At 42.0% G+C, this 27,981-nt stretch overlaps 1 protein-coding gene across 2 annotated transcripts in view; it reads left to right on the forward strand.

Annotated features, from left to right (window-relative positions):
• Positions 1-27,981, forward strand: part of ULK2 (unc-51 like autophagy activating kinase 2) — a 168,031-nt gene that overhangs the window by 132,542 nt on the left and 7,508 nt on the right. The window contains exons 13-27 of one of the 2 annotated variants that reach the window (XM_069757236.1): positions 349-520; positions 1,686-1,746; positions 2,023-2,115; positions 7,555-7,692; positions 11,660-11,799; positions 12,608-12,691; positions 14,993-15,276; positions 15,399-15,592; positions 18,857-18,966; positions 19,118-19,258; positions 20,578-20,786; positions 22,377-22,555; positions 22,825-22,943; positions 23,033-23,190; positions 25,394-25,529. In XM_069757236.1, coding sequence (XP_069613337.1) covers positions 349-520; positions 1,686-1,746; positions 2,023-2,115; positions 7,555-7,692; positions 11,660-11,799; positions 12,608-12,691; positions 14,993-15,276; positions 15,399-15,592; positions 18,857-18,966; positions 19,118-19,258; positions 20,578-20,786; positions 22,377-22,555; positions 22,825-22,943; positions 23,033-23,190; positions 25,394-25,529 — 2,218 coding nt within the window. The remainder of the gene's footprint in view (positions 1-348; positions 521-1,685; positions 1,747-2,022; positions 2,116-7,554; positions 7,693-11,659; positions 11,800-12,607; positions 12,692-14,992; positions 15,277-15,398; positions 15,593-18,856; positions 18,967-19,117; positions 19,259-20,577; positions 20,787-22,376; positions 22,556-22,824; positions 22,944-23,032; positions 23,191-25,393; positions 25,530-27,981) is intronic. The other variant, XM_069757238.1, reaches the window with a different exon arrangement.

The following is a 27,981-nucleotide window of genomic DNA, read 5'->3' on the forward strand; positions in this document are numbered from 1 at the left end:
TGACGCCCTGGCTTTTAATTCAGGATATCCTTAGTATTGCTCAGGTGATAATTTCATCACCTGCTCAAGCATCAAGTCCATCACCCATGCAATACTAAGGAAATCCTGAACAGGGTCACCTTGCCTATGGTGGGATGGCTTTTATGCTTTTTTGATCTAAAAGTGTTTACGAAGAACTTAAATGTACTTTTGCTTTTTTAAACTTATTTAGTGACTGTAGACTTTGAACTAAATCAGATTTCTAGCTGTCTATGGAACTTATACCTGCCATTTGCAAACATCACTTTTCTGCTTGCAGTGTAAATTGATTACATGTATAGATAATTTTTTTATATAATTATTTTCCAGTCTCTGCCGGATATGCAGCATATCCAGGAAGAACATCTGTCATCTCCCCCATTGGGTCCTCCAAATTACTTACAAATCTCCAAGGACTCTGCCAGCACAAGCAGCAAGAACTCTTCATGTGACACAGATGACTTTGTCCTGGTACCAAGCAACCCATCCTCCGACCACTCATGTAAGATTCCTGCTGTAGTGCGTTCTACTAGAATGTTATTCACAAAATACTTTAAAAAAAAAAAAAAACAGTTAAATCAGGCTGACAGTTACATTTTAACATTTTACTGTGTTGGCTAAACATGATTGATGTTGGCCGCAGTGGGCACAGGAGTTGGCCGCAGCCGCCCTTTCCTGCCTCCTCTGACCCGCTGCTCCGCCGCTTCCGCACCCCTCTTCCCCATCCACAGCCAGCAGGTGATAATGTGTGCAAACTGTAAAGCGCTGCGGAGTATGTTAGCGCTATATAAAATAAAAATAAAGATTATTAAAGGTGCATCGGGACTACAAGACACACCACCCATTTTCCTCCACAGTTTTGAAAGAAAAAAGTGCGTCTTATTGCCTATTTTAGTAAATTCCCCCATTATTTTTCCTGTCTACCTCAAAGCTAAGCATGCATATTAATTTCCAACCTGCTCCATCTTTATGAAACCCGATTTTATTTTATTTTTTTTCTAAAGCAAAGAAAAACTAGAAAACAAGTAAAGCAGCAAAATTTAGCTCCGACCCAATAATTGATATAGACCGCAGCACCTAAGTTTTGGTGTTGTGGGGTCTCTGATCTTTATGTGCCTTTTTGTATAACCTATAATAAGGTAGAATATCCACCCACTACCACAAGGAAAATGCATATTATCCTCTTTTCAACGATGCTCTCTTTTTTCCAGGCCAGTATCCTCAAGTCAACGTATCAAGTAGAGAAAAAAGATGCAATCCGACACAGTGGGGAAAAAGTAACAATGTTGTCTGTATTGAATAACAATCTCAATAAAATTAATAAAAAACAATTGGTAATAAGTCATACATGACACCCTTACTCGTTTCATTCTCCCTATGAATCTTGGGTGTCTGAAACGCGTGAGGCTGTTATGTTGTGTTTTTTTTTTTTAATAATTTTTTTTAATCCGAGGGTTATTCACTAAAGACAAGGTTTTCACCTTTTCCTGAGGTGCAGGATTGAAATATTTTTTAATTTGATTCTTTGTATGATCGCTTTACCACATTTTTCAAATCGCAGCCCTCAGTGTGACAAATAAGTACTTTGTGTTGCAGAAAGAGAGAGATATGATGCTTTAGGAGCAGGCCTGAGTTCCTGAACATAATTAGTGTTGCCTTTATTGCAGATGATATGCCTACAGGGGCAGCCGGGCGCAGGGCGTCTAGTGAGTTCCTGATGTGCGGAGGGTAAGTTATCGCCCACTTCAGCTTACTTTATTGCTTTGGCAATTGAGGTTCTCCGCAGCCGTGTAGAACATTCTAACAAGAGATAGTGACCAATGTGTGTAATGGAATAACATAAATCTGCCGTCTGACGGAGTCGGCCCTCTAGTTATATGATTTCCATTAATGTAGAATCTGCCAGTATATTAGGAACCACTCAGCATTTGCAATATGCAGCATTTGTGTACTTGGCCGTAGAAGTATCTTAGTGATGTCGTTTATATTTTCTCAACTTTACAGGCAGTCTCCCTTGAATACATCAGGGGGATCTGGACAAACACAGAAAGCCCCTTGTAGCCCCTCTCGCGGCAGTTCTGCAACCGTTCCCACCAGGTATTTCTAGAATCTAGAAATCCAGAAAACTGACACTAGTGTATTGTAAGGAATCCACTACAAAACACATGAACAATATTATGCTTGTATTCGAATAGTATGGCTTCCGGGTAAATCCTAAAATCCTGCTGCTTATTTTATCAGTTCTTAGCCTGGACCAGTCGCCAGATTAAAAGTGGCCAGGTTTCTCCTATTTTATTTCTATTGCTCGCCTGAGTAACGTACGTTTTTTTTTTTTTTTTCTTTAAATCCTAAATTGCTAAGGCTTTATGATGCATCATTACCCTGTGAGCCCCTTCCTTGTTAAAGACCGTAAAAGTTAGCACCAAATATAAAGTCCTAAAAAAGGCCCATATCTCTGGAAAAATATGGTGGATCTAAAAAAAAAAATAAATAGCCAGGTATTTCAGAAAAAAAAGCTTAACTTTCTGAAAATTCAGCAATATTATCACATAATATAATTAGGTGATAATTTCCATTTTTTCCTATCAGTCTTTGTGCCCTCCCTTCCCATATGCACATGCAAGCTACAATAGGGCAGGCAGTGTCCACTTTTCTCATTACTATTGACAAACAGACGATCACTGTACAGCTGCAGTTTGGGCATGCAGGTGTTTGAAATGTAATTCCAACAACACCTTTTATATCTTCTATCTTTTGCTGCATTCCCAAGAGATTTGTATTTTGATTCATTGAAGCGTTAAAGCACCACTTCAGTGTTTTTGTTTTTTATTATTGTTGCAGTGCTGGAGTGATGCCACTAATGTAAATTCCCTGCCCCCTACTCGAATACTTACCTGGCCGCCACCCTCTTCGTCTTTTATCAGCACTGCTCTCGTCGGTCTCCAGGCTTGTGACCTGCAGTATCGCTCCATTGTTTCTTGGAGCGAAATGGAGGCCACTTCTCGATACACATCTGAGAGCTTCAGTCTGCCTTTCATAGACTGACATTGAGAACTTGTGACTGATACTTCTGGTCTTTCGGAAGTTGCGGTCACAAGATCATGCTGCGGGACCGGAACAGCCCTTGGGTGAGTATAAGAACAGGGGCAGGGATCTTGCGTTGGTAGCACCACTGCAGCTTCCTGCCCAGCTCTACCCTCTCCTACTGTATCCTCACCCATCCCTTGTAGAGTGTGATCCATCAAGGGCAGGGCCTCTTTCCTCCTGTACCAGTCTTGGCTTTTGTTTAAGATTATTGTACTTGTTTTTATTATGTTTACCCCTTTTCACATGTAAAGCGCAATGGCGCTATAATTAATCATTTTTAAAAAAACGCAGGAGTGGCGATCTGTGCCTGACCGAGCACTTAACAAGTCTTTGCCTGGCTTTCACTGCCTAGCATCGGCCTCTGTAGCTTGATGGCTCACTGATGAGGAAGTCGCAGTGAGCTATCGGTGCAGCTAAGCAGGTTGGTCCTGGGGGGGGGGAATAACCTGGAGAGGTATTGGCTCCTTATGTGCTTTGCCATGCCCAAAGCACTTGATGCTTAATTTGCATATGAATGAAAATGCTAATTATTTGAGAATGCAGCAAGAGATAGACATTATAAAGCTGTTGCTTGATTTATATTTCAGAGATCTGTATGCCCATATATTGAGGGGGTAATCTTAGTGGCAGATTCATTTTTAGCATTCAACCGCATGTTGCCTACGGTGTTACCCGCCTGTCTTTTCTACGATTGGCGTTATACAGGGCTATAATATACCGTAGATGCAGTTGCTGTCACCACTATGAGGTGTCCGCGCTTTGGAATATATTGGTGCAATCATGAATTGCATATTAAATAAAGGCATTTATTACTGTTACTTGGCGATTTGCTTTATTGCCTCTGACCGCTCCCTTGTGAGTTATATCCTGTTGGGACTGAAGATCTAATCTAAATATCATAGAATTGCTATGGAAAAAAAGCATCCAATTATTTATTTTTCTTTTTTTTTCTGCAGCTGTTTCCTGAGAATTAGTACTGTACTGACAGTCACTAATTTACAGCCGCAATTCTATTCAGCTTGCTTTTTTTATTGAATATTGTCAGGTGAACAACAAGACACATTGCTTGTTTTAGGAAAAGAAGGCTGATTAGTTCTGTCCTTTTTGAAGGGCCTCCTAAGTATTAAATAATATTTGAGTTTTGGATTTCCAACGCGAGACCCCCACTGGTCACAATAAAGTGGCCACTCCATCTTGTCATCATTGTTTAAACAGGCACATTGACTCCTCTGTGTGGACAGCTGTACCAATCCCATGGAGAAAGCCACCACTGATCAAACATTGATGGCTTATATAAAGGATGCATACTTTTTTTTTTAAGGAAAGGCTCACTTTGGGACTTGACACACATTCCAATCAGTACAACAAAAGGTCCCTTTTTCAATTTATGGGGTCTTTTGGATCAAGGAAAATTACATGCTTTGCTTTTGTCAGAAGACGTGACTTACCATTTTGTAAAATATTTATTGGTCTTCTGCACAGAATTCTTCTTGTAACCAAATGTGTAAATATGATCAGGTGATCAACTTTGTATACTAAGTGGTGACTGACAGCACAACTAGAGACTAGCATCAAAACTATTCTGGCTCTTTAAATACAAAGTCGATGCTGATCTCTATGCTTGAGAAGTAATCAAACACAAAGAGGAAGCAGCACCCTGTCGACTCTAAGAGATTTGCACACATTCCATATTCTTGTCAGTTGCATCGCTTCCCTATTTACTGTGCTTATACATTTGAAGCGCATAGTGCATATTTAGATCAAATAGTGTAAGTCCATCAGTCATGACAAGGCCACCTCATTCACTTGGGTTTTCAACTATAAAATATACCTATATGACAGGAGACTTGCCTCTCTCTGATCTAGACCTGCAAAATGAACTCCGAATAGTTAGGAACCAGCTTTCTGTTGCAAAGACATTAACAATATTAGCTGGAAAGTTTAGATTCTAATTTTCACTAAGACCAAAAGAATTAGAGATTCTTTACTGGGGGCAGTTGCTTTTTTCCCCACCTTAACACTCAGGCCAATCATAAGCAGAAAATATTATAAAGGGGGTGTGGGGGAAACAACCCCAGAGTGTGTCAGACTCAGGTTTCTATGTGACACATGTAATGTCACACAGATCTGCTCCTCTCACTGCCAGTATCTGTCATTACAAGCTGGGGAGTAGAGCAGAGCTGTGTGACATTACAAGCTGGGGAGTAGAGCAGAGCTGTGTGACATTACAAGCTGGGGAGCAGAGCTCTGTGACATTACAAGCTGGGGAGTAGAGCAGAGCTGTGTGTCATTTCAAGCTGGGGGAGTAGAGCAGAGCTGTGTGATATTACAAGCTGGGGAGTAGAGCAGAGCTGTGTGACATTACAAGCTGGGGAGTAGAGCAGAGCTGTGTGATATTACAAGCCGGGGAGTAGAGCAGAGCTGTGTGTCATTTCAAGCTGGGGAGTAGAGCAGAGCTGTGTGACATTACAAGCTGGGGAGCAGAGCTCTGTGACATTTCAAGCTGGAGAGTAGAGCAGAGCTGTGTGTCATTTCAAGCTGGGGAGTAGAGCAGAGCTGTGTGCCATTACAAGCTGGGGAGTAGAGCAGAGCTGTGTGCCTTTACAAACTGGGGAGTAGAGCAGAGCTGTGTGTCATTTCAAGCTGAGGAGTAGAGCAGAGCTGTGTGCCTTTACACGCTGGGGAGTAGAGCAGAGCTGTGTGCCATTACAAGCTGGGGAGTAGAACAGAGCTGTGTGACATTACAAGCTGGGGAGTAGAGCAGAGCTGTGTGTCATTTCAAGCTAGGGGAGTAGAGCAGAGCCAGAGCTGTGTAACATTACAAGCTGGGGGAGTGGAGCAGAGCTGTGTGACATTACAAGCTAAGGAGTAGAGCAGAGCTGTGTGGCATTACAAGCTGGGGAGTAGAGCAGAGCTGTGTGACATTACAAGCTGGGGAGTAGAGCAGAGCTGTGTATCATTACAAGCTGGGGAGTAGAGCAGAGCTGTGTGACATTACAAGCTGGGGAGTAGAGCAGAGCTCTGTGATATTACAAGCTGGGGAGTAGAGCAGAGCTGTGTGACATTACAAGCTGGGGAGTAGAGCAGAGCTGTGTGACATTACAAGCTGGGGAGTAGAGCAGAGCTGTGTGACATTACAAGCTGGGGAGTAGAGCAGAGCTGTGTGACATTACAAGCCGGGGAGTAGAGCAGAGCTGTGTGACATTACAAGCTGGGGAGTAGAGCAGAGCTGTGTGACATTACAAGCTGGGGAGTAGAGTACAGCTGTGTGATATTACAAAAACCTCTTGCAGCTCTTCTCTCTCAGCACTGTACAACCCTACGCCCACACTGACCGCTGGATGAGAAGCGCTACACGTAGTTTTTGTAAAGACACAGCTCTGCTCTACTCCCCTCCCCCACCTGTAATCACAGTAGAGCAGGGCTGTTTGTCATTACATGTCTTGCATAGAGAAAGACCTTCTCTTGGGGAATGTTTACGGGTCCCCCCCTGCATGATATCTACTTATGATTGGTTAGTGTTACGCAGGGGAAAATGTACATGCACCAGAGAAGAATCTCTGCTTATGCCCCTTTAGTTGGAGACTCTGCGTTGGACCCGAGGAAGGTGAGTAAGGGACAGCTTGTTTTTAAAACAAACCGCAGCCAGATTACTGAGGTGTTATGACATTGGTAATCCCCTGTTAATCTACGTTTGTTAACTGTAAATACTTTAGAGGTGCGGTCTAATTTGGATATTAGTGCTATTTATACTGTCAGAGTGAAATGGTAATAAAAACAGACTCCCTGTTTTCGATGTGCAATGATGCTTTAAGTATATATGGAGCTTACGTCAGCTCACTTGTTGTTTGTCGCCTAAGGTCAGTGTTTCTAGTTCATTTTGTTTTTTCATTTCTTGTGTTATCAGCAAAGTGAGTGCAAATGAAAATTATTGTTATGGTTCGGGACATTTGACGTAATTTTTCCTGATGTTTTATAGTAGGTGTGTAAATATTTCTTGCTGGAGATACGAGACCTGCGTTAGTTGTTGCCCTGAGTGTCTGGATGAGGGATCTTTGTACTGCCTTGTGCTGCACATGGCTAGGCTCCTGTAAACAGTGCGCTGGCCTGAACTCCACTTGTACTTCCTGTTCTTCTTGGAAGAGGACTTTCCTAGAACTGCTTTGTTTTGCACAGCAGTGCTTTGTTGACGGGAGGGACTTAGTCCTGTTGATTATCAAGCTCCATTTTTTTTGTCTGTATACTCTAATGAATAGACGACGGGAGAGACTTTCTACAGCAGCTTGAACTAAAGCATTTTTGAGTAGAGGAAATTGATTTTTAAAGCCATTAGTTGTAACACTGCACAACAGGAGTTGCAAAAACGAGAAAAAGGACTGCAATGGTTCAGATAACCCAACGACCAGTACACAGGGATTTATTCCCGCTGTTCGTGTTTTTTAACTCCAGGCAAAACCAGCCTCAAATTTCACCACGGAGCGAGACAGCACCCATTCCTGTGCCCACCCAACTACGGAACTATCAACGCATTGAGCAGAATCTTTCATCCACTGCCAGCCCGACGACTAACCTACATGGGTCACCCAGGTATGGTCCAGAATGCGTGCTTATTGTAATTAAAAGTTCTTTCATTTAAATGAAAAGCGGAGTAGAAGTTTTACAAAGTTAGTTTGGTTGAAAAGACATGTTCAAACTGGGGATGGGAAAGGGTAAAGGAGAGAAGTCCATCCACAATACATTATCCAGGCTGCCCTAAAGGAGCAAGCTTTCCCTCTCCTAGGTTATGATAAACTGGATCAACATCCAGAACACGAATTTTACACATATACAATACAAATTATATTGTGGTACCATGTTACTCAGAAAAATCTATATAAATACTTTTTTGCCCAACGATGACAAAAGTATTCTCGGAGTATTGGGCATACAAGTATTTACACACGTACATGAGTATCAACTGCTTCCATTGTGACCAGCTCTTGGGGTAGACTGTTCTACAGATTAGTTCTCATGGTAAAGGCCTGACTCATCTAGGGGTAAAATTTTTTATTTTTTTCCGCCAGACCATCGTCTTTTGAGCATGTTCTACATGAAATCGCATGTTGTATGTATTTTTTGTATGGGCCATTAATGTAATTGTACAAGTTAATCATGTCCCACCTTTGACATCATTTTTTTTTTTTAAATACATTTAATGCTTTTAGTTTTTCCTCAAAATTAAGACTCACCATGCCACTTATTACTTTTGTGGCTCCAGCTTCGTCTCCATCTAGGTTTCTGCTCACCTCTTCATAAAAAAAAGTATCTGGTTGGTTTGACAACGTATCTCCTTCAAAAAACCATACTCTCTATAATTTGTAATAATATTTTAGTACCCTACACTTCTGTATAAGGTAGTAACCGTACAAGCCCCTCAATCGTTTTCCGCACTGTTAAGCTATCTGGTCTATACTATCCTGTGAAACCCGTAGAGCCCTTTTTGAAAATAGCTTTGCTCCAGTTGCTGAGCCAAGCTTCTTAAGAACCTTTCAATGCAGCCCATCAGGTCTCAAGACTTCGTTCACACTGATTTTATGTAACGCAGTGTTGACCATATCTACGTTTAACTGAATATACTAGATGTCACATTAACAGCACAGGGCTCGACCACCTCTACTGCTTTTTTTTCTTTGGTATATTCAGAGCTAAGAACCCGCGGAGGGGAAGGTGCGGGACAGTATGTTCCTGATTGACTGTTTGGACCAGCAGCATCATCGTTATGATTTAAAATGTGCATTTTCTCATGCTGCAGCTTTGACTCTGCAGCGCCAGTAAAGCGGAGGGGCACTGAAGCTGTCCAGATCCAACTTACAAGTTCTGTTGGAAAGCTCTTGTAAAAATTGCACTACTTTCCTAGGAGATCGGCCACTGCAGAGGTGGCCGATAACCTAAACAGTGAGAAGTATACAATAATGTATAAAATCCCTCTATTTTGTAGAAAAAATAAATTGCAAAGTTGCTTGCTTGTTTTTCCAAATACTTTGGCATTTTACCCATTTATGATTTGAGAAAAACCTGTTAAGGCTGGTTTTACACTTGCCGTGTTTGTTCGGCCCGTTTCTGCTGCCCCCAATGCATTTCTATGGGGCCGCAAAAATTTGTAGGAGCGCCGTACGCGCTCAATGGGGCCGCAAAAACAACGGAAGGTTGTTTTTGTGGTGCACCGTGACTTCCGGTTTTGCGGACCGCTTTTTTTTTTTTTTTTTTTGTGTCACCAATACTTTTGCCATAGTATTGGAAACCCGAAAAACGTCAGTCCGGAAGTTTTTTGTGGTCCGTTATTGCGGCAGACCATGAAAATTGCGGCAATACGGCCCGCAAAAAAGGCCCACAATAACGGGCCACAAAAAACCCAGTAAGTGTAAAAGAAGCCTAAATTTGAATAATCAATAAGCTGTTCAGAAGTATTTGCAGAAATGTTGCTGCCACTATACCCGTTTGGGGAGTTTGTCGAGTCTTTATTCTTTTTTTTGACCAACAAATAAAGTAACACGCTGTAGCGCTATAACATGCAAACATGAAGCTTTAATTGCGTTACTGCTCTAGAAAATTAGTAAAATTGAGAATACTTGGCGCATAAATTGGCTAATTCATGTGTGCACGGCAGCCACGATAAGGCGATTCTCATTGCTGGGAACCTGCCTGTGTGAATCTTCTCTTGGGCTAAAGCCTACATTTATATGGGATACACCTCCCCTTGAGAAAGCAGTGACAATATCCCCACGAAACGCGCTTTGGATAAGGATCTACGCATCCGATTGTTGACTTGTTGAGTCCTCCTCCTACAGGGTAAAGGTACCTTCACACTGAATGATATCGCTAGCGATCCGTGACGTTGCAGCGTCCTGGCTAGCGATATCTTTCAGTTTGACACGCAGCAGCGATCAGGATCCTGCTGTGATGTCGTTGGTCGCTGCAGAAAGTCCAGAACTTTATTTCGTCGCTGGACTTCCTGCAGACATCGCTGAATCGGCGTATGTGACGCCGATTCAGCGATGTCTTCACTGGTAACCAGGGTAAACATCGGGTTACTAAGCTCAGGGCCGCGCTTAGTAACCCGATGTTTACCCTGGTTACCAGCGTAAACGTAAAAAAAACAAACACTACATACTTACATTCCGCTGTCTGTCCTCGGCGCTGTGCTTCTCTGCACTGTGAGCGCCGGCCAGCCGGAAAGCAGAGCACAGCGGTGACGTCACCGCTTTGCTTTCCAGCCGCTGTGCTCAGTCAGTGCAGGAAAGCACAGCGCCGGGGACAGACAGCAGAAGGTAAGTATGTAGTGTTTTTTTTTACGTTTACGCTGGTAACCAGGGTAAACATCGGGTTACTAAGCGCTGCCCTGCGCTTAGTAACCCGATGTTTACCCTGGTTACCAGGGGACTTCGGGATCGTTGGTCGCTGGAGAACTGTCTGTGTGACATCTCTCCAGCGACCAAACAGCGACGCTGCAGCGATCGACATCGTTGTCGGTATCGCTGCAGCGTCGCTGAGTGTGAAGGTACCTTAAGATATTGTGATCTTATGCACATATACCTCTTGACCATTGGTGGCACTTTTTTATACTTTATTGAAATGTTGCAAATTTGTATTTATACTGTGATATTCCACTGGTCTATATAACTTACACTCCCCTAGATAATGGCTTACTGCCCTCATTGTATCAGGAAGCTATAAGTAGGAGTTGACTCTGCAGTGTCAAATTTGTCTGTTTTGTTAACATTTTTATAATCTTAGGCTACGTTGTTTCACAATAAAAATAAACTTTTTAACCGTTTTTTTTTTCTCCTTATTTTTTTTATGGTGCCTGGTTTCACAATTTAACATGTTGTTGGGTTGTGCGTTGCTGATTTATATGGGAAGATAGGATCCTGTTGTAATTAAAAATGCCAGCAGGTGAGGGGGGTGGAGTGCTCAGTCACAGAGCTCAAGTATTAAATATCAAGACTTACCAGCACGTCCAAAGAGAAAACCGGTTTAAACAGATGCTTACTAAGAGTAGCCATCTCCGTATATAACCAACAAATAAAGTAGCACTCTGTAGTACTATAGTATGCAAACATGAATACATATACACACACTCTAGTGCAGTAATGCAATTCAGATTTGATACATTTCATGTTTGCATGCTATAGAGTACTACTTTATTTGTTGGTACATATGGAGATGGCTATGCTAAGTAAGCACTTGTTCACACCTGTTTTCTGTTTGGATGTGTCGGTCAGTCTTTTGATATTTATAACCTTTTTTGGACATATCGGTATTTAAAAAAAATAATAATAAAAAAAATGATGGGATAAAGCAGCTCTGCAAAATATTCATTCAATCGCGCCCTTTGGCTGTTTCTGGGTTAGATGTTTACATAGGACTCTTTTTATGTACTATCCTGTTATGTGTTCCATATTTACCATTATGGTTTCCTAAAGGGGAAAAGCTGACTGTGTGCATGTATGAATTAATGTGTAATTCCCAATATCAACCCTCTTTCTTCTATTTTTTTTTTTCCCCTTTGCTACAGATCTGGGGCAGTAAGACGCTCTAATACTAGCCCCATGGGCTTTTTAAAAGTGGGTTCTGGATCACCAAGTTCTGGAGACATGGTGTCAGCATCTGGTCGTCGGTTATCCACTGGCTCTTCTCGACCTTATTCTCCCTTAGGTAATTTTTAATAATGCGATGTTCTCATTTTCTCGGGATATTCCTCCTGCACCAGAACTACAAATATAGCTTCTAAGTTCCACTGACCCAGATGTGCATGTATGCCTGCCTCATTGTAATGCTGTTCCATAGCTGTGAGATCATACATACATATTCCATGATACTCATTTTTGGCAAAGCCAATGACCATGTCATACCTCTATAGGTTTCAGTGACCGCTTATCACTCATGGCGGCTGTCATTGACCTGCTCTCGTTTTTGTGTTGAAGTAGGGTAAATGTTGAGTAAGAAAAAAAAAAAAACCTGTGCAAGTTGCTCAGTGCATATGGCCGCCTTTAGCTTGGAAAAGGCGGTTTTCTTTATTCTTAGTCTTCCTTTGAGATTTGGCCTACATGGCAGGTATACAAATACTGCCAACAGCATTGGTTGGGCATTGCCACCATAGATGGCATACCTAATATACTCATTGTGGTTACTAGTGATGAGCGAATGTGCTCGGATTAGGTTTGCCCAGCATGCTCGGATGCTAACCAAGTGACTTTGGCGTGCTTGAAAAATATGTTTGAGCATGGCAGATGACACCTTATCCGAGCACGTTGGCTCAATACTAAATGGGGTGTATATATAGTTATACAGGGGCTTACAACTTCCTTAACATTAGTAGTTTCTTCTCTTATGAGGATGCTCATCTATCCCTGCACTTAGATGATGTGAAAATACAATACCTCCGTGTGTGTATAGATAGATAGATAGATAGATAGATAAATATGGGCTGGTTGTCATTCTTTTTTTTTCTTTTGTTATATAGTGGGAACCATACCAGAGCAAATTGGACACTGTTGTTGCGGTCATGCTCAAGTCCACGAGTCCAGGAGTAGAAGTTCTTCAGGAGGTAAGATTGCAGATATTCGCCACATACATTTACATGGTTAGATGTCTGTTGATGCATTTGAGAATTAATAATATGGCTGCAAAAAACAATATAGAAACCTACATCTATCAGAAATGAATCCATGTCCAACAGATCACTTGAAGTAATTAATGAGCTATTTTATAATGTACATTTCCAATAGTGACCCATCTCTCTTGGATACATCCTATTAAGTGTGTTTCTACACAGAGATCACATTGATTACATGAAGCGGTGCTCCGTGCCTTCTGCGGGTATGGGCATATCTTCATATAATGTATCCCAGGAAGCCTTGCTGTAAGCTGTGTGGCTGAGGATCCTCATAGGTTTCATCTCCATCCATCATCTGACAGTGGTTGTTTTATGCCAGCCTGATGTCTACTGATGGGTCCTGAAATAAACTGAATTCAACCTGGTGCTTTATTATCCGATCACAGTCATCTACAAATGATGGGTTTATAGGTATATTATAAGGAGCTGCTGTTCTAATCTATAACTGTAAGTTGCGAGAGTACAGCCGTTCCCAACCTGTCAATATATAACACTGGGAAAGACCAAATGAGGTGAACAAAGCCTGCCTCACCCAAATAGGCCTTTTATCTGAATGAAAAGCACCTAACCCGAGCAGACCTTTCACTACAAGAAATGATTGGCCCTTTTCCAAGCAGACTTGTGACCGTCAAAGCATGTGGTAAGGCTGGTCCAGCAAAAACTTATCTGAACCTAGAATGAACTTATATGTCTGGGCTGGAAACTTAAGTGTCAATATGATAATTCCCAGCCATGTAATTATAAGATGTACGGTATATGGCACCAATAATAGTGTCAGAATCTAGCAGACTAAAATACAGTACATAAAATATAATGAAATGCATGCTACCTGTACCAGATCTAAAAGTATAGATGGATGTATGTATGTACATAAGTGTTCTGCCGGCACAATTATAGTCTATGGCCCTGCCTACGCATACGTCCAAATTCCGTTTTGTGGGGTATTTGGATATAAGCCTTTACGAGACCACCGAACGGGTACCAGAACTCAATGTGAACACACCCCAAGGTGAAACAAAAAAAATCACTTTTTATTTGATCCATTACATTGGAGTGCTGTTTCTAATCAACCATAATGGCTAAATAAATAGGGCAGCCTAAGCAGAGCCGATCTTGTAACTGTAGCGCTTTAATACAGAGCAGATCTTGTAACTGTAGCTATGTAATACAGGGCAGCCTAAGCAAAGCCGATCTGTAGCTATGTAATAGAGCAAATCTTGTAACTGTAGCTATGTAATAGAGCAGATCTTGTAACTGTAGCTATGTAATAGAGCAAATCTTGTAACTGTAGCTATGTAATACAGGGCAGCCTAAGCAGAGCAGATCTTGTAACTGTAGCTATGTAATACAGGGCAGCCTAAGCAAAGCCAATCTTGTAACTGTAGCTATGTAATACAGGGCAGCCTAAGCAGAGCCGATCTTGTAACTGTAGCTATATAATAGAGCAGTTCTTGTATCTGTAGCTATGTAATACAGGGCAGATCTTGTAACTAGCTTTGTAATACAGAGCAGATCTTGTATCTGTAGCTATGTAATATAGGGCAGATCTTGTAACTAGCTTTGTAATACAGAGCAGATCTTGTAACTGTAGCTATGTAATACAGAGCAGATCTTGTATCTGTAGCTATGTAATATAGGGCAGATCTTGTAACTGTAGCTATGTAATACAGAGCAGAACTTGTATCTGTAGCTATGTAATACAGAGCAGATCTTGTATCTGTAGCTATGTAATACAGGGCATATCTTGTACCTTTAGCTATGTAATACAGGGCAGCCTAACTAGACCTTTCACATGCAAGAAAGTTGATTGTGTTCATTCCAAGTAGACTTATGGCTCCCTTATTATGGAGCTACTAATGTCTGCCTCATGGGGTTTTTGCCCTCTTCTGGATCAACATGTTAGGCTATAGGTTGAACTTGATGGACTCCTATCTATCTTCAGCCTTAAAACTATGATATTGTAAAAGCACGCTGTAAGCCCGGTTCATCAAAAAATCTCTCTGAACTGATCCTGGAATGAACCTCCAGTTTCAGCGTTCCAGTTCGATATATAGCCCTTTATTGCAGGCATGATGAAAGTGAATGAAGCCAGCACAATGTATTGGTTTTATCTTGAGGATTCCTTTAATGGATGTTGGTGTCCTGAGAGCAGGATGTGGCGCCTTCTGCTGTATTTTTGCTACATGCGGGGAATTTGAGCTTTGTAATAGGACGTCTTTTCTGTGTGTTCAGGTTCCCCAGTGCCACAGTCGCAGTCGCCTCAGTGTTTGCTAGGTGGAAGGCTGCCAAGTGCCCTGACCCTCACAGACATCTATCAGAACAAGCAGAAGCTCCGGAAGCAACACTCGGATCCTGTCTGCCCATCATATGCTGGACATGGCTTTAGTCATTCTCCACAGCCAGCACGACCTGTCAGTCTTGGAGCGTCTCCTACAAAACACATGGGATCATCACCGAGGAGTTCAGAATGGCTATATAAGAGCCCCTTACCCACCATTATAGGATCACCCACCAAGGTTTGTTAGAGCGTATTCTTTTGCCTGCAATATACAGTTGGATTCATCTTGCTCTTGACCCAGTATAGAGCTTAATACTCTTAGTCTTCTGTTTTAACCTTTTAATAATACTATATTTCCAGGCATCCGCTCCATTCAAGATCCCAAAAACACAAGCCTCATCAAACCTCCCTGCTTTGGTTACTCGTCAGGGACCTGTGGATACTCTTGTACAGGTCAAAGACTTGTTGGAACCGAGGGATTGCTCTCATTTCCATTGCCCACATGGGCATGAAAAGGCTGGCACTGGAGAACATGGCAAAGCCACATTTGGAAGGTGAGGGCATGTAACCTTGTGAATAATTATTTGTATGGTGTCTTGATCTTGTGGTGCAAGAAGCTAAATGTCATGAATTTGGACTTACAGGTCCTTCTCAAAAAATTAGCATATAGTGTTAAATTTCATTATTTACCATAATGTAATGATTACAATTAAACTTTCATATATTATAGATTCATTATCCACCAACTGAAATTTGACAGGTCTTTTATTGTTTTAATACTGATGATTTTGGCATACAACTCCTGATAACCCAAAAAACCTGTCTCAATAAATTAGCATATTTCACCCATCCAATCAAATAAAAGTGTTTTTTAATAACAAACAAAAAAAACATCAAATAATAATGTTCAGTTATGCACTCAATACTTGGTCGGGAATCCTTTGGCAGAAATGACTGCTTCAATGCGGCGTGGCATGGAGGCAATCAGCCTGTGACACTGCTGAGATGTTATGGAGGCCCAGGATGCTTCAATAGCGGCCTTAAGCTCATCCAGAGTGTTGGGTCTTGCGTCTCTCAACTTTCTCTTCACAATATCCCACAGATTCTCTATGGGGTTCAGGTCAGGAGAGTTGGCAGGCCAATTGAGCACAGTAATACCATGGTCAGTAAACCATTTACCAGTGGTTTTGGCACTGTGAGCAGGTGCCAGGTCGTGCTGAAAAATGAAATCTTCATCTCCATAAAGCATTTCAGCCGATGGAAGCATGAAGTGCTCCAAAATCTCCTGATAGCTAGCTGCATTGACCCTGCCCTTGATGAAACACAGTGGACCAACACCAGCAGCTGACATGGCACCCCACACCATCACTGACTGTGGGTACTTGACACTGGACTTCAGGCATTTTGGCATTTCCTTCTCCCCAGTCTTCCTCCAGACTCTGGCACCTTGATTTCCGAATGACATGCAAAATTTGCTTTCATCAGAAAAAAGTACTTGGGACCACTTAGCAACAGTCCAGTGCTGCTTCTCTGTAGCCCAGGTCAGGCGCCTCTGCCGCTGTTTATGGTTCAAAAGTGGCTTTACCTGGGGAATGCGGCACCTGTAGCCCATTTCCTGCACACGCCTGTGCACGGTGGCTCTGGATGTTTCCACACCAGACTCAGTCCACTGCTTCCTCAGGTTCCCCAAGGTCTGGAATCGGTCCTTCTCCACAATCTTCCTCAGGGTCCGGTCTCCTCTTCTCGTTGTACAGCGTTTTCTGCCACATTGTTTCCTTCCAACAGACTTACCATTGAGGTGCCTTGATACAGCACTCTGGGAACAGCCTATTTGTTGAGAAATTTCTTTCTGGGGCTTACCCTCTTGCTTGAGGGTGTCAATGATGGCCTTCTTGACATCTGTCAGGTCGCTAGTCTTACCCATGATGGGGGTTTTGAGTAATGAACCAGGCAGGGAGTTTATAAAAGCCTCAGGTATCTTTTGCATGTGTTTAGAGTTAATTAGTTGATTCAGAAGATTAGGGTAATAGGTCGTTTAGAGAACCTTTTCTTGATATGCTAATTTATTGAGACAGGTTTTTTGGGTTATCAGGAGTTGTATGCCAAAATCATCAGTATTAAAAGAATAAAAGACCTGACAAATTTCAGTTGGTGGATAATGAATCTATAATATATGAAAGTTTAATTGTAATCATTACATTATGGTAAATAATGAAATTTAACACTATATGCTAATTTTTTGAGAAGGACCTGTATATAAAAAGGCCTTCTGCCATCTAGTGGACATTTGTTATAAGAAAGTTTTTTAGCTTTTTTTTTTTTTTCCTCGTAAAGCACATTGATATACACATTTTTGGCAACATTTTTACCTAGGAATACAAAACGTATTTTTATAGAAAGATGGTTATATAGATCTATACTCATTTTGACAGATTGGGTGATCTATTAGCTTTCAGGATCGCCATCTTCTGGAATAAATGGTTAGCACACAAAGCACGGTTAGCACACAAAGCCCTTTCTCTCCAAAACAGTGGATCAAAGCGATCAGCAAAAAGCTTTATTTTCATCATAGGTATGAGTGCTATCCGGTTATGTTCATTTGATAGAAGTTTGAGAACTTCCCGTAGGCAAGAAAACAACTGACACACTGACCAAACCCTGATGAAAATTTGGCAAAAATACAGATAATTGGACAGTTTAGTTTTTTTGGAAACCTAAAAATCACGGACATCTGAGTGCGGTCTTTGGAAGCATTGGTGAGGGGACATGATTTTATTTGCCGTAAATAAGGGCAATGGTATTATAGCTCCAATAGTACATAGGTCAGATGGTAGTATCGCAATCAGATAAACTCTGATAAAAGCTGGGTTATATCTTTATCCCTAGCAACAGGAAATAAACAGAAGGCCATTGAGCACATACAGCATGCAATGAATAAGAATGAAAACCAAGACTCTATACCTGTGGCGTCTATAGAACGTAAAATGACAGTATAACTTGCTTATAACGTGGTGAAAATGTAGAATAAGAAGATGACGTAAAACAAAACAAGATATAAAAAAAAAGCGGGTGAAGATAAAGCAGAGGAGATGAGGGCAGGGAGGGGACAGATGACATCTGTGCTATAATATAAGATGGCAGCGGTACCTGACATCCGTCTATCAATGTCTGGAACGTCCCTAAAGTCCAACCAATCATCCGAAGTTCTCCAATTCGCAAAATTTATAAATCATTTTTGTTACCATCTTCTCTATTAAAGTTTGGTTAATTTCTGGGACCTCATCCTGAATTGATAAGTCCTTCTTAGTCTTCCATGAAGGACAACCTTAGCTGCTCTCAGAAAGTGTTTTTTTTTTTTTTTTTTTATAACTCTCCCCGTTAATTATTCTTAGACTTTGCGCAATGTGTGGGACCTGCTTCTGCTGTTAACTTGCAGGACATAGGAGAACCATGGGGGGGGAAATAAAAGTGAGTACATCCACTTATTATAAAGCACTTGGATTTTTTTTTATGTCTATTAAAACTATTTCTGTGGATTAAAAGATACACCTGATGTGTTTCTGGCCTTGGGTTATGCGCGGTCATAGACTCGAACACCAGAAACACGTCAGAGATGTCTTTAAATCCACAGTAAACATTTTCATGGACAGGTAATAAAGGATTTGGATTTTGTTTTATAAATGGATATACCCACTTATTTTTCCCACAGTTCTCCTAAGCGGGCCATATTTAACTTTCCGTACCTGTCCTTCTGTGGGCTGTGCTATGCTTCTAATGTGAATAATACCATCAGTAAAGCATGGTGGTCTCCTTTACAGGTCCGTGAGTGCTGGGAAATTGTCAGATCAGGCCAGCAGGACGATCCTAGGAGGACAGCATTACCAGGGCAGCACAGACAGTCTGAACTCTGAGCGTCCCATGGATACAGGTATGGGCATTCTTTTACTAGTCATTGATGGGTACTATTTTTTGGTTTTGAATTAACATTGTTATTGAGCATGTGAAGACTAGCGTAGATCTTCAGTTTCTTCCAGTGCATATAGTCTGTATTATATGTATATCTATTTATTACTTTCCAGTCCCTTCTGGTGCTACAGGAAGCGTCCTCACAGTGCCTGCCATGGCTAATAGAGCAGTGATGTTTACGGTGGGCTCTCCTCCTAGCAGCGCCACCCCACCCACGTGCACTCACATGATGATGAGGGCTCGAGCCACATCAGGTAGGGCTAGCACCATTTCTTATTTTTTAGATTTTCTAATAAAGAAGGTCAAATGTGTTGAGCGTACAAGAAGATGAATTGTCTCGTTTCATATATTGTTAGCCTATTGGCTCAAAGACATAAGTAACAAACCGAGGGTTTGCTCACCCTCCCCAGGTCCATCAATGTCTCTCCACTACTACTGCTGTCTTAATAGGCTGCTGCAGTGATGCTGATGCAGACTGAACAAGACGCTGAGCTCTGTGATTGTCTGCAGCACTGTCTACGTGGCATCACCTCTGCAGCCTATCAACAAAGACCTGAGCAGCAGTGAGCGGTAGTTCTTGACCTGGGGAGGGCAAGTAAGAGCTCAGTTTGTTAATATTTTGCTGAGCATATAGCCTATTATTTGACATGGGACAAATCCCCTTTTAATGTGGTCCTATTTCCCATTGTAGTGTGGTCTGGAGCTGTTTGAATTGACAGCCATGCATGTCCACTGCCTCTCCATTCAAGGCCTTTAACCCTGATGGAAGAAGCCAAGAGCTGTACTGCTTTCTCCATTGTTCCTATGTTCTTTTTAATTATCAGCAGCACGCCTGGTAATCTTTAGCGCCACTCAGGCTCCTACTAATCTGTGGAGGTCCCAGCAGTGGTGCCCCAAGAGATCATCTATTATGTGGATGTGTGCGAGTTCCCCTTTAAGCTGGCATATTCTGTTATGAAGAAGTCCTAGCATATCTTGTCATGGAAAATGCCCCAGCAGTTGTGTAAAACCGAGCTCGTTTCTAACACTGGAACGTGGTCAGCACCGTGATTCGGACATATGATTGTTCAACATCCACATTATCAGACGTCACTTTTTTGATACTTGTGTCACCCACTATTTTTGGGGGTAGGTCACAGCCCCTAACAATCTGTGTGTCTGTTAACAGGTCTCATTTTATTTTTTGGGGACGTATTGCAAAAAAAATCAAAAACTTGGAAGCACGTCCAAATTTGATCTGTGTGATTTAAGTCAGTCCTGTGAAAAAAAAAAAATAAATAAATGGTTTAGCATACAATGTAATACGGGTGCAATCTGTATTTGATTGTTTATTTAAGTAGGAATAGTGAAGACATTTTATTTTATTTTTATTTTTTTTATGGATGCAAAAAGGATTGTATAAAGGGGCACACAAACCAAAAATTGTATCCTGCACACTGAAAAAAAAACCCCACTGGCTGTTTTTCACGTATGTGAACAAAAGCTGATGCTTAAAAAGCGGCCTAACGTATATTGATTTATGCAGTCTATATGTTTTATGAATTTGTTTGTTTTTTTTTTCCCTCACATACAGTTGGTTCAAACAGCTCTGGTGGCTCGCTGTGCTCCACTAGTGGCCGAGTGTATATGGGATCCCCCTCGGGAATACACATGGGTTCCTCTCCTCCTGGAGCCGATGCAGCACCGGCCCTCAAATACATGTCTTATGGCACATCACCGCCTAGTCTTGAAGATTTTATAACCTTTGAGGCTCCTGAACTGCCTGAAGAAACACTCATGGAGGTATGAACGATGCTGCGGCTAGAATAATGGGCGACGTTGCATTCAAAGATGGATGGAACATTTTCAGATTAGCAAACTGCATGTAATGTTTAAGGCCAATGCTTAATCCTTTTGTGAATAGTGTGAATGCAAAAATAACAGTGGACATTTCCCTAGATTACTGCACTTCACTTTTAAAACCTTGTGTCATCGATTTTATTTTTTTCCCCGAGTGCTATAGCACTAGTAATGATGTAATATTACTCGCTCCACACGTCAATAGCGCTAGTAATGATGTAATATTACACTTGTTCCACATGTCATTATGAAGATGGAAATTTGATCATTCTACAATACTTGACACTTGAACAACGAAGAAAAACGACAGAAACTTCCAAAGATAATTTAGATGTGTCCACGAGCGTCCTCCCCGACGCGCGTTTCGACAGTATAGCCTTTCTCAAGGGGTCCCCTTGAGAAAGGCTATACTGCCGAAACGAGCGTCGGGGAGGACGCTCGTGGTCACATTCCTGGCCGATTACTGGTAATGACATCAGCTGATGTGGCTGTTTTATTGCTATATATATTACAGGAGCTAGGATATTAATTGGCTAGGCTATATGGGAAATGTGTAATATATGTGATCACACTTTATAAGATTTTATATGACCCTTTAGCCTGTGCTGTCAATACAGATAATGCCCCCCAAGTATCCTATTCTCTGCGTGTTATTGGGTTTAACCCCTCCCTTTCCTTTTTTCCTTCTGTACCTGGTTATTTAATAAACTTAATTTTGATTATCTAAATTATCTTTGGAATTCTCTGTCGTTGTCTTTCGTCGTTGTTCATGAGTATTGCGACTGTTCCCTCTAATGTCCATAAATGTATGACCACAGTATATTAATATTAGATCTAATGATATAACTACTGTGATGTTGGTTAGTCTCATGAGGTGGTTTGAATACTAGACATTTACAGCGGATTTGCCAGTTGGCTTCTAATAAATAGGTAAATGTAACTACACATCTTTAAGTGGCTGGTTGGGAACAGAGTTTTAAGATAATTAAAGAGCTGTTATCATCATCATCAACATAGATCTTCAGGAGCACACTGTTAACCAGCCTTCTGGCTTTGTTTGCTTGGGGTCGGGCCTCTCTTGAAGATTAGCAGCTTGGATCGGTGTCATTGTTGAGCCGCTGATCCGCGCTGTGCCCTCTACAATGCCGCTAGCAGAATCAACTTTGCATCTGAGGAGCACAATGCCACTGAAATTTGCTGGATTCAGTTTCAGAACCTCACTTCAAGCTTTATGGAAAAGAGCTTGTAAGCACTGCTCTCCTTCCTTATTGCTTACAGCTTGTTGCCTAGGATAATGGCCACCGTTGTAGCTTATCGGCAGTGGCCGGTAATCTAGGCAATGATGATAGGTATATTAGGTAAATAATTGAATAAAAATTCCCTGTCCTCTAGAATAGAGGATTTCATTTTTTTTTATAACACCTAAATTGTATAGATGCTCTTCTTTACGAGGACTTTGCAATTTTAACCACTTGTGGTGTTGAAAAAAACCCTTTAACATTAGTTTCTATATATCTCTATTTCTGTAATCAGAGGGAACACACAGAAACTCTACGACACCTCAATCTGATGCTTGCCTTTACTGAATGTGTCATGGAGTTGACTGCAAGCCGCAGTGGAAATACGGATTTCTGCGCCTCAGCCGTGTCCCTTTACCAGATACAGGAAAGTGTGGTGGTAGATCAGATAAGCCAGCTGAGCAAAGAATGGGGGTAAGTGAATATGACAAATTGATGTAGTGTACAATTTTTTCAGAAAATGGCAGAATGCAATAGCCTGGAGGAGTCTCATAACATCTCAGGATGTGCTTGCTCTCCATGTCCTAATTTGTGCTAGCGAGTTGATAATGTGACAGAATCTCTACGTGTCTGATTTTTGACCCTTCATAGCCCTGGAACATCTGGTGGTCATAAAATGATCTGTTTACCCTGGCAGGGAGTTAATGAGGACAGTAATTGACCTCGCCCTATTGTTTTCTCAGACTAGTGGAACAGCTGGTACTGTACATGAAATCTGCTCAGTTCCTGGCCTCCTCTCTACAGCTTGCCAAATCACAGATCAAATCAGCAACGTTAACCCCTTCAAGTGCTGTAAAACAAGGTAAAATGCTGTCCTTGCACACCAGATTTATCCACAAACCCATTCGTAAGAACCAGTGACCCTGAGGCTTTTTTCATTATTGTTTACAGTGGTGAAAACCATGAATGACCGATATAAGTTCTGCATCAGCATGAGCAAGAAACTGACTGAGCAGCTGAATCGCTTTTTCTCAGACAAACAGACATTTGTGGACGAGATAAACAGCGTCACAGCAGAAAAATTAATCTACAATTGTGCTGTGGAAATGGTAAGAGGGCTATTATATCTGCACACACATTTTGTGAATTTATCGTATTAATAAAGCAAGAAGGCAAATTTATATTCTAAAGAAACACTAATATCTGAGGGGATTAGTTCAGACATGGTAGAATTTTCCCACGACTGTTCCAAGCCAAATGGGAGTGTTTTCTGTGACACAATATGGTGTACACTGCAGAGGAATGGCATACATGAGGAAGCCTCTCCTAAAGCCCATGCAAGTAAAAGGCTTGTCTACAATTTGCCATGACCCATGCTGAAAAAAAAAAAAAAATTACTTGGACTCTCTACTCTGAAGTGATGAGACCAAGATAAAGGTTTGTGGAACAGATGGCTTCAAAACTATACGACGTTTCAAAGGAGAGGAGTACAAAGAAAACTATGTGCCTACAGTGATACATGGTGGCAGTGTCCTTTTTGGGGCTGCATGAGTACTGCTGGTGTCGAGGGGCTACATTTCTTTGACGGTATCATGACTTCACAGATATACTGCTCTATGTTGAAAGAGAAGATGCTACCACACTCCGTGCTCTTGCTAAACGCTACCTTTTTTCAACATGACTATGATCATAAAAGGCTACGTAGCATTTCTGATGAAAATGGGTGAAAGTGATTCAGTGGCAAAGTGTGACCCCAACCGAAACACCTATGGGGAATTCTGGATAGACAAATTGAGCATTATTCTCCATTCAGGAGGTCGATTTTGAAGAATGGAAAAAGATAGATGTTACAGTATGTGGCCAACTTGTTCACTCCATGCCTAGAAGACTTGGTGCTGTCCTTAAAAAATCATGCAGGCCATACAAATGACTAGGTGTAGTTGTTTTTGATGATTTATATTCATTTTTTTGCTTCAACCAATTTGAGTAAAACTAGATTTTGTGATGAAAGTTACATTATTAACCTTGCTTTCATGTTAGGACCTAAAAAAATGTTCTATGAAACCCAGTCATATCAAAATTTTAGAAATTCTTCTTATGTTCAGTAACATACTGATAAGTCTTAGTTTTCAAAGGGGGTGTACGCAGTAAAATCTAGTTATGTGAATAGTGATAAAAATATAATTAATAATTGTCGGCTATACTAATGGACAAAGTTGGCAAATTCGAGAAAATATGGCTCCCCTGGGCGGAATACACCAACCATACCCCTTTTGCCATACCGGTACTATACCCAACCAACTACATTCAGTCGGATTCAGAAAAACCTACCATACTCTTCGGACGTTATACACTTTCTCACTCGGGCTCCCCCCCACTTCCCCTTTCCCTTACTTTTGTTAGGTTGCATGATTGCATGTTAGTTAATCACATGCATTATTGTTCAGATTGTATGTAAAGATTTATTCTGATTTTTCTTGATTATCTTGATTATCTTTTATATGTAAACCGAAAACTTTCAATAAAAATGTATTGTTTTAAAAAAAAAAATAATAATTAATAAGGCACATGGATAATGCTATGAATAATTTTATAGCCCCAGGTTGAGTAATGCAGTCATATGAACACAAGTGAAAAGTAAACCTACACATTAAGGCCCCGATTCATCATTTGCGTTTATCACATTTCCTTTTTGTCTTGTGGTATTAGTTGCTGTTTTTTTTTTTTTCTAATGCCAAATTCATTGAAATTCCACATTGCTTCGTGAGCGTTCTTGATGTTATGTTTACTTTTCACATGAGTTCACTTAATTGTATTACTCAGCCTAGGGTTATATAATCATCAACGTAGCTAAGGATTATACGCTATTTATTCTCTGCTTATGTAATATTGTATTTTTATCACTCTATTCACATAATAGAATCATGTCTAAATGGTTTTGACTTGTGTTTGTACAGTACCCAGCATAAATGAGTACACCCTATAAAAAGTAAAATTAATCAGTATCTCACAAGAATAATTTTAAAAATTTTGACAAGACAACTTTTCATAGAACTTTTTTTTTAACCCACAATTAACAGGCTAAATGGATTTGACTTACCTATGTATGTGTATATAATTGCGCTGGCATAATATCATGGTTATGCTTGAGAAAGGCTTCAAATGAGAAGTTGAACTGTTTCTTTTGTCTTGGTTTCCATTGGAGTTCTGCTTCCATGCTACCTCCCATGTTGAACCTTTTAGAACATGCATGAGTGACCGACTGCTTAGAATCCGTCGGGGTCATTATAGTTTTTCTCCGTTTTTTACCAGGTTCAGTCGGCTGCACTAGATGAAATGTTCCAGCAGACAGAAGATATCGCCTATCGCTACCACAAAGCAGCACTTCTATTAGAAGGCTTAACAAAGATCCTACAGAGCCCTGCAGACATTGAAAATGTCCATAAATGTAAGATTCATGGAGCGGGAGGGGTGGATCGTCTTTTATCATGTCAATAATCCTAAAACTGTGTGTATAAGTAAATGCTATGAGAGAAAGTTCATAGTTGCATTTAAAACCTCTAATATCAGGATTGTGTGAGAACAACTGTATCAATGATGTTAGTTTATTTTATTCACCATAGAACATTTATATATTTTCTATCAGACCATGCATACATTAAAGGTAATCTGTCACCCCCAAAAATCGTATATGAGATAAGGCCACTGGCATCAGGGGCTTATCTACAGCATTCTGTAATGCTGTAGATAAGCCCCTGATGTATCCTGAAAGATGAGAAAAAGGTTAGATTATACTCACCCAGGGGCGGTCCCGCTGCAGTCGGGTCCAATGGGCGTCGCGGTTCGGTCTGGGGCCTCCCATCTTCTTACGATGACGTCCTCTTCTTGTCTTCACGCTGCGGCTCCGGTGTACTTTGTCTGCCCTCTTGAGGGCAGAGCAAAGTACTGCAGTGCGCAGGCGCCGGGAAAGGTCCGAGAGGCCCAGCGCCTGCACACTGCAGTAATTTGCTCTGCCCTCAAGAGGGCAGACAAAGTACACCGGAGCCGCAGCGTGAAGACAAGAAGAGGACGTCATCATAAGAAGATGGGAGGCCCCGGACCGGACCGCGACGTCCATTGGACCTGACCGCAGCGGGACCGCCCCTGGGTGAGTATAATCTAACGTCTTTTTCCAGGACGTCACTCCTGACAGCACCCTGGAGGACGTCCTCCTCCCTTGCTGGGACAGGAAACACACGAGAGTTCAAAAGGTCATGTCCCACACCCAATCCTCAATGTTTTTCCTGTCCCTGCAAGGGACGCACGAGAGAAGCTGCGCAGTTTACCGGAGCTCAGGGGGATCGTGTGGCTTGCCAATACCCTTACCCCTGTCAAGAGACTCAGGGCAGAAACCCTCCAGAGGGGGGTCCCTCTGCTCCAAAGACCAGGAGTGGCGAAGCTCCTGGTGGCAGCCGCTCCTCCCGGTGGGAGGCTCTCTGCTGCGGACGCGGTTCCACGTGGCAGGGATTCGCGGCATCCAGAGCGGTGTTGCGCCCTGCACGGCGTCTTCAGGCGAAAGTTCCCAGGGAACCACGTCACTTCCGGTATCGCGGCATCCGTTACCGTCCCTTCCGGTGACTCTATAAGAGCGGGGGAAGTGTGTGCGCTCCAGCGTGGAACGCGTAGCAGCTGAAGCGCTTCTGTCCAGCGTTGTGAGCCGCGGGGACCTGCTACCTCAGGAATCATCATGGAAGGAAACATGCCAGCCGAGGAAGGGGTAAGTGCGCATAGCGCAGACTTCCGTATCTGCACGCACGAGCAGGCTTACCCCATTACTTACTCCCTATCTTATGTCATTTAAGGATAAGGGAACCCCCGCTGCCTCCCCCCCCCTGGTCAAGCTAAGAAATCCGGCAAGGCTTCCGGAAAATCCAGTAGATGCCCTATATGTAGCGTGAAGCTTCCGGACACTCATGGCAAAACCTTGTGTGCAGATTGCACATCTAAGGTTATGAGGGACGAACATCCCGCACTTTTGTCAGAAATGAGGTCCCTAATACAAGAAGTTCAAGCTTCTTTGTCCAGTATTGTGGAGAAGTCCAGCCCCATTCCCAGCCGCAAGAGAGCCAGACGGGAGCGAGACCTAAGAGAGCCGGAGTTTAGTTCTGAGGACAAGTCTGACTCTGAAGACTTTGTCTCAGAAGAAGAGGGGGAGCTTCCTTCAGAGAGCCAGGACCACCAAAGGAAATACCTCTTCCAGGCGGAGGAGACGAATAATCTCGTGCAGGCTGTGTGAAGCACAATTCAGATAGAAGAGACATCTAAGCCACAATCCAGACAGGACCTGATGTTCGGGGGACTCATGTCACGTCGGCAGACAGTCTTCCCAGTTAGTGAGCATATTAAAGCCATGATACTGGATTAGTGGAAAGAGGCAGAACGTCGGCTGGTATTGTCTAAAGACTTCAAGGCTTGTCTACCATGCGAGCCGGAAGAAGTCAAACTATGGGAAGAGATACCCAAAGTAGACATTCCGGTGGCAAAGGTTGCCAAAAAGACAACCATACCATTCGAGGACTGATTAAATTTGCGCGAACCCATGGATCGGAAAGCCGACATACTGCTAAAGAGGGCCTGGGAATCGTCCGCGGCCCTAATTAAGACTAACATAGCAGCTACCTCGGTAGCCCGGTCTATGTACCTATGGATGGGTCAATTGGAAGAGCATCTGTCCAATAAAACCCCGAGGTCCGATATTCTAAATTCTCTCCCTATAATGAGATCTGCCATGGCCTTTCTGTCCGATATGACGGCTGAATCGGCTAGAAGTGGTTCATTATCCAACGCGGCTAGAAGGGCGGTCTGGCTAAGATCCTGGTCAGGGGATAATGCCTCTAAAACCAAATTATGTTCATTCCCTT

The sequence above is a fragment of the Ranitomeya imitator genome, chromosome 3 (genome assembly GCF_032444005.1).
Source record: "Ranitomeya imitator isolate aRanImi1 chromosome 3, aRanImi1.pri, whole genome shotgun sequence".
Lineage (NCBI taxonomy): Eukaryota > Metazoa > Chordata > Amphibia > Anura > Dendrobatidae > Ranitomeya > Ranitomeya imitator.